This window comes from Entelurus aequoreus, linkage group LG01, assembly GCF_033978785.1.
Source record: "Entelurus aequoreus isolate RoL-2023_Sb linkage group LG01, RoL_Eaeq_v1.1, whole genome shotgun sequence".
NCBI lineage: Eukaryota > Metazoa > Chordata > Actinopteri > Syngnathiformes > Syngnathidae > Entelurus > Entelurus aequoreus.
Window position 1 is genome coordinate 67,516,200 of NC_084731.1, and position 12,946 is coordinate 67,529,145.

The 12,946-nt window shown below is 40.0% G+C and overlaps 1 protein-coding gene across 1 annotated transcript in view; it reads right to left on the bottom strand.

Annotated features, from left to right (window-relative positions):
- Positions 1 to 10,869: 10,869 nt before the first annotated feature.
- The window catches only part of ampd1 (adenosine monophosphate deaminase 1 (isoform M)), a 71,374-nt gene continuing 69,297 nt past the window's right edge, over positions 10,870 to 12,946 (bottom strand). The window contains exon 16 of the mRNA XM_062056918.1: positions 10,870 to 11,174. Within this exon, the coding sequence (XP_061912902.1) occupies positions 11,019 to 11,174 (156 nt within the window). The 3' untranslated portion in view covers positions 10,870 to 11,018. The remainder of the gene's footprint in view (positions 11,175 to 12,946) is intronic.

Genomic DNA, 12,946 nt, shown 5'->3' on the forward strand with positions numbered 1-12,946 from the left:
GAGAAAGAGTGAAGGACGGAGAACTAGAGCCGTGTCCAGAGATGATTGTAGTACACCAAGACGTAGAACAAAATTTGGTCAAATGGTCACCTCTGTAAGAGGAACGCAAACCTGGAATAAGTTGCCCACACACATTAGAGGCTGCGATAACTATCCACTTTTCAAAAAAACAAACCTAAACACAAATCAGACGTGCAGCCATTAAACCATTAAACACTGTTTCCAGACCAGGCCAGAGTATTTGAAGCTATGAGTGAACGGTCTGTCCTGGTCTATTGTCTTGTAATTGTCTTGTCTCTTTGATTTATTTGCTACTTATTTCTGTCATCATGCTTCTAAAGTCTTATGTGTCTCACTGTGCAATTTTAGAAACCTGCCTTGGGACTACGGCTGAAAATGAGCATTTATGCTAAGTCCGGCACATTTACACTGTTTATTCAAGTGTTGATGAATGTGCACTGTCCCAATTAAATAAATGCAATATGAAATTGTAATATTGTAGGAATTGTGAGTGTATTTTTGACCTTACCCGCCTATTCAAAATAGTTGTAAATAGTGGTCAACTCACGTCATTGTGTCTAGACTACCGTGACGGGCTGCTACACTGACCAGTAAGCAAACAGTCGGTCACCATGAATTGATTAACGTGGACCCCGACTTAAACAAGTTGAAAAACGTATTCGGGTGTTACCATTTAGTGGTCAATTGTACGGAATACGTACTGTACTGTGCAATCTACTAATAAAAGTTTCAATCAATCAATCAAAAACCTTAAATAACTGGGGGAGGACAGAAACCTCCTGTGGAGCAGAAGGGCAAAAGCTCGCTTGATCTTGATTTTCGAATGATACGATAAATTCTGCGGTTGGAAGCCATTTGTAAAAAGTACAATAAAGATGCCCGGGTTTCGAGGTCCTTGTGGCACTAACGTGTGCACTGAAATTGAGACAAAAGTGACACAATGGACGGGGAGTTTGACAGGGAAAAATGAGACGTGATGGTCACTATTAAATGTGTTGTTGGCGACAATGGATTCCACTGGTAGAGACAAAAAGGAAAAAGAGAAAGTAAAGAAGGAAATGACTCGCGCGCAAGGCGAGGAGCTTAATGGGTTAAAAGAGGGCTTGCAGCACGTATGTGCTCGAGAATTAAAGCGTTTGACGGATGGGAAAAGAAAGTTAGAAGGAATGAAAATAAGTGGAAAAACGAAATGCAGCAAAAGAACTGACAAAAATAGAGAGGCATATGAAAAGGTGGACCGACTGGTCTTTTCCCGGCCGTACATGTGCTAGATTATTCAGACTTTGACTAAGCCACCGCCCTATGACATGAAACTGAAACCATCTTTGTACTGTTACAGGAGGACCTTTGGTGGTTGAACCAGAGAGGGAGCTCTTTGGCCCACCCCCTCCTCCAGTGACAAGCGTGGGTGGTACCCCCACACCCCTTCCGAAACTGACACCGCCTCCTGTGCTTACACCCCAACTTAGCAGCCGCTCAGCGAAAAAAACCCCGGACATATCGAAACTGACCAGACCACAGACTGTGTCTGTGGCGGCACATCTCACTTTACACGCTTGACCATTTTATTGACAGAACTCAGGCCCCGTTTACACTAAGCCGGATAAGGTTATCCAGGGTAAATCACACCTAACCTTATCCGTGTCCACACACAACAATGCCACCGTCTAAGACAACCTACCCCAATGCGTCTGCCGACGCAACGCGACCTAATACGCATGCACGGAAAATGCGCACGTCATAGTCACCTCCAGTGTTGCTTTGTGTGCAAGTTCTTAAATGTAACTTATCTGAACAATATCCAGTGTTGTGGTATTTCAATGAACTCGAATCCAGTGTGACTATTGTAGTGAATCACACCTGAGACATCATACATTAATCACATCTTTATTAGACACGTAAACAATGTGATAAAGAACATTTTACATCAATCAATCTAGGGATCTAGATATCTGATCAGGACACTCCTCACTCTTTTGCCTTCACCTTCATTGTCCATTCCTTTTTGGTGACTTTACATACTCTGGACCTAGACGTTGAGTCTGCGACATACATGGCGGACAATAACTGATAAAGTCTGCTTTGCCAGTCCAAAAGCATTCACTGTTTTCCGTAGTCTTCCCTTGACGGCCAGGTAATACAAAGCACACGCTACCTTTTTTATCACATCCACGGTAGCCCGTATTCTCATTTTCTCTCCTTCGACAAATGAACAAAGTTTTTTGCTAAGTAGAATCACAGCTGACCTGGACATTGGAAAGTTTTCTTGCTGTCTGAGAAGTGTTGTATCTCAAATAGCTGCAATGGTTTTCTCTTAAGGTATTCATGAAAATGAAATCCCCGGGTACTCGGATGAAATGGTCCGACGAGGTCCATGCCAATCCGCTCAAACGAGACCTCCATTACCAGTGGTAATGGGCGCAAAGGCGCTCTGGGGGTGGCCGTTGGATTGACTAGCTGGCAGTCCAGGCAGGCCGCACACCAGCGTCGCACGTCTGCCCGGATGCCTGGCCAATAGAATCGGACCATTACCCGGTTCAGTGTTTTATCGTACCTCATATGGGGTTATAGTGAGCCGCCTGGAAAACTATTTCCCGACGGCTTTTTGGCACCAACAACTGGGTGATTTCCTCTCCTGTCTGAGTGTCATGACTCACTCTGTATAATCTGTCCCTGATTAATGCAAAGTGGGGAAAAACCGCGCTACTCCCGGGCGCACCGACTGACCATCAATTGATATCACTTGGTCCAAGGCTGAGCGTAGAGTATCATCACGAGACTGCTCAAGTGGAAAATCTTCCATGGGGTGCCATTGGGGAGCCGGGGGAACTTCCTACAAAGCCCCCGCCAGGTCCCCTCCCCCTTGGCAGTGTCGGATGACCTCGCGTCACCACTGAGAACAGCACAGATATCCCATTTCCCTACTGGTCGTGAACACACTCCCGCGCACTGCCTCACTAAATTGTTAAACCCCGCCCAATTGGTTCCCAAGATTAAGGGGTAATGTCAGGTACGAATTTACAGCAACCTTAACACTATTTTTTTTTGTTAAACTGAATTTCCACCGGCACTACAGGGTACTCGTGAATATCCCCATGCACGCATTTAATCGTCACCAGTGTGGCGTTCCTCAAAGCCCCGGGTCAAACCTGGTTCTGGTGGAACAGGGACTGCTCACAGCCCGAATCCACCATTGCCCGGTGTGTACTCCCTTGGATCCTTACCGAAACACAGTACGTCTCTCCCGGCCCGGGGGAGGGTGCCAGAGGGCCGACAACCCGGATCACCTGCCCCACCTCCATAAGCGGACATTCCCGACGCATGTGACTGGGCTGCCCACACCTCCAGCACGCCTGCCCAGGCGTTCGAGGAGCCGTCTGCGGGGGAAGCACAGCATCTGCAGCGGTTTGAGCCTGTGAGGCAGAAGACAAAGAAGGATTAGTGATCCGGTGCCGTGGAACCGGCGGACCCGCTTCAGCCTGTAGCCCGCGCAGCTTTCGCGGCGCCGGTACTAGACGCTCGGCCGCCTCAACAGTCCTCTCACCCTTCCGCGTCTCGCGGTGCACCGCCAGGTGGTCCTCCGCCAAAACCACCTCTGCTGCCAGGTCTTTATGGCGGTGGTAGCGGATCCAGGCCAATGTCCACGCCGGGATCACCTCCAGGAACTGCTCCAAGACGACCAGCTCCACCACTCGGCCGTCGGGTGCCCCCGGCTGCAGCCAGCGCGTCGCCGCGTCCCGCAGCTGCTGCCCCTGCACGAACGGCCGATCCTCCGGCCCCAGACGTGGCGCCCGGAACCGGCGTCTGTGGTCTTCGCTGGAACAGCCTGTCCGGTCCAGCACCGCCCGCCTCAGATCCTGGAACCGCACCCGGGATCCCGCCGGCAGGCTGAGTGCCGCTCGCTGCACCTCTCCTGCCAGCAGCGGCAGCAGCCGCACTCCCCACTCCTCCTCCGGCCAAGCGCATGCCACCGCCGTGGCCTCGAAGATGTCCAGAAACGGCTGGGGGTCCTCCGTCTAGGTCATCCGAAGGACAGACACAGCCGCTGATGTTGGCGCCGCCGCTCCGACCCAGTCCACCAGCGACTGCAGAATTCGGCTTTGTTGGGCCACCTGGAGTCGAAATGCCTCCATTTGCTGCTGGCTGGCCCCCGTCACCCCCGCTAAAGCCTGCTCCACATTGGACGCCAGATGTGATGGTTTCTTGCTCGTGGGTTCCCCTGACACCGACAGACCTTCACTGGAGCCCGGAAGTCTAGTTTTAACAGTCTTTTATTCTTGCACATGCACACAGCGACAGCACTCTGCTCCGCGACTTTTCAGTCTTGTCAGCGTGTTGTTTCCTTCGTTTCTCTCTCCAGCGTCTTTTCAGCGTGTGTGCGCAGCGTCTGCCCAACTGGTGTTCCATGGCCCCGGCCGCTACTGATAAGCATGGCAGGTGATTAGATGATCAGCCACAGCTGGGGCAATATAATCACCTGACAGCTGTGCTTCAAAGCCGGTCCCCTACACACCCCATTCCGCATCAGGCGCCCAAACCACGCCCCCCTCCACAAACTGTCACACTCAATATGACAGTTATTTAAACATAACTCCTAAACCAAACATTTAAAATGGATAACAATGCCTGAAATAATGTATCTTTGTGAGTTTTACTAGAAACATGAGTTTTTGTAAGGTTTGCAAATACAAAATGTAGGTTTTTTTACTCAATATGACAGTAATGTATTTAGAATCCTGAAATAATGCGAATAAAGCAATACAAATTTATTCAAACATTACTCCTAAACCAAACATGCTTAAAGTATAATTATGCCTGGAATAATGTATCTTTGTGAGTTTTACTAAGAAAAATATCTTTTGTAAGGTTTGCAAAGACAACAATTATTTTTTTACTCAATATGACAGTATTACTGTCAGACTAAATATGAAAGTTATATAAGCATAACTCCAAAACCAAACATGCAATATGTTTCAAAAAAGGCCTGTAGAAATGTATCTTCATGAGTTTTAATAGAATCAGGTGTAAGGTTTTCAAATACAAAAATCTGTGTTTACACAATATGACAGTATAACTGTCACACTCATTATGAAAGATATTTACACATAACTCCTAAATCAAACATTTAAAATGGATAATAATGCCTGAAATAATGTATCTTTGTGAGTTTTACTAGAAACATGAGATTTTGTAAGGTTTGCAAATACAAAATGTAGTTGTTTTACTCAATATGACAGTAATGTTCTTAGAATTCTGAGATAATGCGAAAAAAGCAGTACAAATGTATTCAAACATAACTCCTAAACCAAATATGTAAAATGTCTAAAAATGTCTGTAATAATGTATCTTTGTGAGATTTATTTGAAACATATGCTATTTTTAAGGCTTGCAAATACAAACATTATTTTTTTCTCATTATGACGATAATGTTCTTAGAATCCTGAGATAATGCGAAAAAAGCAATAAAAATGTTTTCAAATAAAAATCCTAAACCAAACATGCAAAAAGTCTAAAAAATGCCTGGAATAATGTCTCTTTGTGAGTTTTACTAGAAAAAATATATTTTGTAATGTTTGCAAAGACAAACATTTGTTTTTCTACTCAATATGACAGTATAACTGTCATTCTAAATATGAAAGTTATACAAACATAACTCCAATACCAAACATGCAATATGTCTAAAAATGCCTGGAAAAATGTATCTTTATGAGTTTTACTACAAAAAAATATCTTTTGCAAGGTTTGCAAAGACCAAAATTAGTTTTTTTTTTACTCAATATGACAGTATAACTGTCATACTAAATATGAAAGTTATATAAACCTAACTCCTAAACCAAACATTTAAATTGGATAATAATGCCTGAAATAATGTATATTTGTGAGTTTTATTAGAATCAGGTGTTTTTGTAAGGTTTGCAAATACAAACCCCGTTTCCATATGAGTTGGGAAATTGTGTTAGATGTAAATATAAACGGAATACAATGATTTGCAAATCCTTTTCAACCCATATTCAATTGAATGCACTACAAAGACAAGATATTTGATGTTCAAACTCATAAACTTTATTTTTTTTGGCAAATAATTATTAACTTAGAATTTCATGGCTGCAACACGTGCCAAAGTAGTTGGGAAAGGGCATGTTCACCACTGTGTTACATGGCCTTTCCTTTTAACAACACTCAGTAAACGTTTGGGAACTGAGGAGACACATTTTTTAAGCTTCTCAGGTGGAATTCAAACTTTTCAACTTTGCGCCTATAACAATCCGGATGGTTCTTTTCCTCTTTGGTCCGGAGGACACGACGTCCACAGTTTCCAAAAACAATTTGAAATGTGGACTCGTCAGACCACAGAACACTTTTCCACTTTGTATCAGTCCATCTTAGATGAGCTCAGGCCCAGCGAAGCCGACTGCGTTTCTGGGTGTTGTTGATAAACGGTTTTCGCCTTGCATAGGAGAGTTTTAACTTGCACTTACAGATGTAGCGACCAACTGTAGTTACTGACAGTGGGTTTCTGAAGTGTTCCTGAGCCCATGTGGTGATATCCTTTACACACTGATGTCACTTGTTGATGCAGTACAGCCTGAGGGATCGAAGGTCACAGGCTTAGCTGCTTACGTGCAGTGATTTCTCCAGATTCTCTGAACCCTTTGATGATATTACGGACCGTAGATGGTGAAATCCCTAAATTCCTTGCAATAGCTGGTTGAGAAAGGTTTTTCTTAAACTGTTCAACAATTTGCTCACACATTTGTTGACAAAGTGGGGACCCTCGCCCCATCCTTGTTTGTGAATGACTGAGCATTCCATGGAATCTACTTTTATACCCAATCATGGCACCCACCTGTTCCCAATTTGCCTGTTTACCTGTGGGATGTTCCAAATAAGTGTTTGATGAGCATTCCTCAACTTTATCAGTATTTATTGCCACCTTTCCCAACTTCTTTGTCACGTGTTGCTGGCATCAAATTCTAAAGTTAATGATTATTTGCAAAAAAAAAAAAAAAAGTTTATCAGTTTGAACATCAAATATGTTGTCTTTGTAGCATATTCAACTGAATATGGGTTGAAAATGATTTGCAAATCATTGTATTCCGTTTATATTTACATCTAACACAATTTCCCAACTCATATGGAAACGGGGTTTATACAAACATTTGTTTTTACTCATTATGACAGTATAACTGTCACACTCAATATGACAGTTAGACATAACTCCTAAACCAATTATGTAAAATGTCTCATAATGCCTGGAATAATGTAACTTTGTGAGATTTACGAGAAAAAATATATTTTGTAAGGTTTGCAAAGACAAAAAAATAGTTTTTTTTACTCAATATGACAGTATTGACATTTTGCATGTTTGGTTTAGGAGTTATGTTTGAATACATTTGTATTACTTTTTTCGCATTATCTAGGATTCTAAGAACATTACTGTCATATTGAGTAAAAAACAAATTTTTGTGTTTGCAAGCCTTAAAAACATCATATATTTTGAGTAAAACTCACATAGATACATTATGACGGGCATTTTTAGACATATTGCTTGTTCGGTTTTGGAGTTATGTTTATATAATTCTCATATTTAGTATAAACATTTTACTGTCATATTGAGTAAAAAAAACAACTATTTTTTGTGTTTGCAAACCTTACAAAATATCATTTTTATTGCTTGTTTCGCATTGTCTCAGGATTCTAAGAACATTACTGTCATATTGAGTAAAAAAATAATTATTGTGTTTGCAAGCCTTAAAAAAAAGCATATGTTTTTAGTAAAACCCACAAAGATACATTATTTCAGGCATTATTACACATTTTGCATGTTTGGTTTAGGAGTTATGTTTGAATAAATTTGTATTGCTTTTTTTGCATTATCTCAGGATTCTAAGAACATTACTGTCATATTGAGTAAAAAACTAATTTGTGTTTGGAAACATTCCAAAAGCACATGTTTCTAGTAAAACTCCCAAAGATACATTATTTCAGGCATTATTAGCCATTTTTCATGTTTGGTTTAGGAGTTATGTTTAAATAACTGTCATAATTAGAATGACAGCTTTACTGTCATATTGAGTAAAAAAAAAAATTTGCTTTTGCAAACCTTACAAAACCTAATTTTTCTAGTAAAACTCACAAAGATACATTATTTCAGGCATTGTTAGACATTTTGCATGTTTGGTTTAGGAGTTATGTTTGAATACATTTGTATTGCTTTCTTCGCATTATCTCAGGATTCTAAGAACATTACTGTCATATTGAGTAAAAAACTAAGTTTGCAAACCTTACAAAAGCATTTGGTTCTTGTAAAACTCACAAAGATACATTATTTCAGGCTTTATTAGCCATTTTACATGTTCGGTTTTTGAGTTATGTTTAAATAACTGTCATGTTGAGTGTTACAGTTGTACTGTCATATTGAGTAAATTTTTTGTATTTGAAAACTTTACAAAAGTAAAACTCACATGGATACATTAATACAGCCATTCTTCATACCAAACCATGTTTGGTTTTGGAGTTATGTTTATATATCTTTCATATTTAGTATGACAGTTATACTGTCATATTGAGTAAAAAAACTACTTTTTGTGTTTGCAAACCTTACAAAAGCTCATGTTTCTTTTAAAACTCACAAATATAAAATTTTTCAGGCATTATTAGACATTTTTAATGTTTGGTTTAGGAGTCCTATCACAGGTACTGTTTTTCAATTTACAGTAATGCACTGTAAAAAACGGAGAGTAGATTTCACGGTAAAAAAAAAAAGGCGGCAGAATTTTGCATTAAAATACCAGTGGTATTTTTTTTCAATTTACAGTAATGCACTGTAAAAAAAAACAGGGAGCGTAGATTTCACGGTAAAAAAAAGTTGGCAAAATTTTGCGTTAAAATACCAGTGGTTCTGTTTTTCCATTTACAGTTTTTGCACTGTAAAAAACAGAGCGTAGATTTCACAGTAAAAAAAAAGTTGGCCGAATTTTGCGTTAAAATATCAGTGGTAGTGTTTTTCAATTTACAGTAATGCATTGTAAAAAACAGAGCGTAGATTTCACGGTAAAAAATTGGTCAGTAGAATTTTGCGTTAAAATACCAGTGGTACTGTTTTTCCATTTACAGTTTTTGAACTGTAAAAAACAGAGCGTAGATTTCACGGTAAAAAACAAGTCAGCAGAATTTTGCGTTAAAATACCAGTGGTACTGTTTTTCCATTTACAGTAATGCACTGTAAAAAACAGGGAGCGTAGATTTCAAGGTAAAAAATTTGGCAGAAATTTGCATTAAAAAATCAGTGGTGCTGTTTTTCAATTTACAATAATGCACTGTAAAAAACAGAGCGTAGATTTCACGGTAAAAAAAATCAGAATTTTGTGTTAAAATACCATTGGTAGTGTTTTTCAATTTACAGTAATGTACTGTAAAAAACGCAGCGTAGATTTCATGGTAAAACAAAGTCTGCAGAATTTTGCGTTAAAATACCAGTGGTACTGTTTTTCCATGTACAGTAATGCACTGTAAAAAACAGGGAGCATAGATTTCACGGTAAAAAAGTCGGCAGAAATTAGAATAAAATTGCAGTGGCACTGTTTTTCAATTTACAGTAATGCACTGTAAAAAACAGGGAGCGTAGATTTCAAGGTAAAAAAATTAGCAGAAATTTGCATTAAAAAATCAGTGGTACTGTTTTTCAATTTACAATAATGCACTGTAAAAAACAGAGCTTAGATTTCACGGTAAAAAAAAATCAGAATTTTGCGTTAAAATACCAGTGGCAGTGTTTTTCAAGTTACAGTAATGCACTGTAAAAAACGCAGCGTAGATTTCATGGTAAAAAAAAGTTGGCAGAATTTTGCGTTAAAATACCAGTGGTACTGTTTTTCCATGTACAGTAATGCACTGTAAAAAACAGGGAGCGTAGATTTCACGGTAAAAAAGTCGGCAGAAATTTGCATAAAATACCAGTGGTACTGTTTTTCAATTTACAGTAATGCACTGTAAAAAACAGGGGGCATAGATTTCACGGTAAAAGAAAGTCAGCAGAATTTTGCATTGAAATAGCGGTGGTACTGTTTTTCCATTTACAGTAATGCGCTGGAGAAGATGGCCATGGATGTACGAGTGCCTTTTGAGCACGTTCAACAACACCACGATTATATTGGTATGAAATGTTCATATCGTTACATCCCTAGTAGAGATGTCCGATAATATCGGCCTGCCGATAAATGCTTTAAAATGTAATATCGGAAATTATCTGTATCATTTTTTTTATTATCAGTATAATTTTTATTTTTATTTATTTATTTATTTAATTTTTATTTATTAAATCAACATAAAAAACAAGATACACTTACAATTAGTACACCAACCCAAAAAACCTCCCTCCCCCATTTGGACTCATTCACACTCATTCACACAAAAGGGTTGTTTCTTTCTGTTATTAATATTCTGGTTCCTACATTATATATCAATATATATCAATACAGTTTGCAGGGGATACAGTCCGTAAGCACACATGATAGTGCGTGCTGCTGGTCCACTAATAGTACTAACCTTTAACAGTGAATTTTACTCATTTTCATTAATTACTAGTTTCTATGTAACTGTTTTTATAATGTTTTACTTTATTTTTTTATTCAAAAAAATGTTTTAAATTTATTTATCTTATTTTATTTTATAATTTTTTTAAAAAAGGACCTTATCTTCACCATACCTGGTTGTCCAAATTAGGCATAATAATGTGTTGATTCCACGACTGTATATATCGGTATCGGTTCATATCGGTATCGGTAATTAAGAGTTGGACAATATCGGAATATCGGATATCGGCAAAAAGCCATTATCGGACATCCCTAATCCCTAGTAGGATCCTAGCGTCAAGCAATCATGTTGCTATAGCAACTTGGTTCACTCATCAAGCGTCAAAGAATGCCCAGCAACATTTATTTTTCTCGTTTTAATGCATGACCAAGAGGACACTACAGAGTCGCCATGTCCTTCATTTAGTCCGTCTTCAGGCCCTCCTTGATGAGGTTCAGCTCGTAGCACATGGTCTCAAAGCGATACGCCATTCGGATCTGGGCCACGTTGGTCTTACGGATGTCGTTGCCCTCGGGACCGTCCTTCAGGTAGTGCTGACCCAGGAAGTGAACTTTCTCCTGCGCACACACATACCAGAAGTGTTCTCAGAGAGTTCAATGTAAAAACTACCATAGATCTTACGATTAGAAACCAGCAGCTCAGTCGCCAGAATTTTACCATAAGAACAGAAGTGGTACCGTTTTTATATTTACAGTAAGGCACTGTAAAACAACCGTAGATTTTACGGTAAAAAACTGGCAACTCAGTCGCTAAAATTGTACCGTCAAAATAACAGTGGAAGAGTTACTCCAATTACAGTAATTCACTGTGAAAACGATCGTGGATGTTAAAGTTTAAAAACAATTGCAGTAATTGCTTTTTTTACATTTACAGTAATGCACTGTAAAATCATAGATTTTACGTTAAAAACCTGGCAGCTCATGGATGAATCCGGACCTATTAGCTGCCATAAAAGACAGAAACAGAAAATACTCAGAATACCAAAAGTGCAAAACCGAAGTAGATAAACAACCCAATAATAACAACCTCAAATCACTCCTTTCAACACTCAAAAAGCAATGCAATAAATTAAGAAATAAGTCAACCAACCTGACTAAATCCTTAAAAAAAAATTACATTACCGAAAAAATAGAGGAAAACACAAATAAGCCACGTGAGCTCTGAAAAATCCTCAACAACCAGCTTCCTGGTTGCAGCCAGAAACTTAAAACCAGACTCACCAACATCAACATCAAGGAGGGTGACTCCCTCATTACAGACAAAATGCAGGTAGTAAGCAGACTTAACACCTTTTTCACCAGCATAGCCACAACTCTAGTCAACAAGCTGTCCCGCCACTCTGGTCGTTTTGGTGTAGAACACATTAAAGCCTTCTACAGAAAGCTAGGAGTATCCAACAACAATTTCAAATTAGAAATGGTCTCAGCTGACGAAGTGCTTAAAAAATTGAGCGCGCTCCACCCAAACAAGGCCACCGGCCTTGACAATATCCCCTCCAGATTCCTCAGGGACTCTGCCTCCACCATTGCCCCTATCATCACGCACATAATAAACCTCTCAATTTCTCAAGGCCAAGTACCAAAAGATTTTAAGATAGCAAGAGTAACTCCCCTCTTTAAAAAAGGAAGCAAATTGGAACCTGGCAACTACCGACCTGTTTCTATTCTCAGTTCCATTTAGAAAGTAATGGAGAAAATAGTTTATGAACAGGTCGATAGTTATCTTGCCACTAATAAACTCATGTACAAATTCCAATCCGGCTTCAGAACTAACCACTCCACTGACACATGTCTTCTCTATCTGACCGACCACATCAAACTTGAGGTGGACGCGGGCAAATACTGCGGCATGGTCATGCTGGACCTTCAGAAGGCCTTTGACACCGTTAACCGCGCAATACTGTTGGATAAGCTCAGAGCAATCGGATTTGATAAAACCTCATCGAGCTGGATGCAATCTTACTTGGAGGGGAGGAAACAGGTGGTAGAGGTGAACGGCACCGTGTCCCGTCCCCCCTCTCAGTAAGCTGTGGAGTCCCCCAAGGCAGTATATTAGGGCCTTTACTGTTCCTAATATACATAAACAACATGTCATCAGCATGCGACTGTGAATTGTTTTTGTTTGCGGATGACTCTGCCCTGCTGGTATCCAGCAAGGACAAGTCACAGGTGGAGAAAATCCTCAGTGCTGAACTCTGTAGAATTTGCACCTGGCTCGCTGACAACAAGCTATCCATACACTTAGGTAAAACGAAATCCATCCTATTTGGGTCCCACATCAACCTTAAGAGAGTCAATGATTTCACTATACAAGTGGGTGACATTGTTAT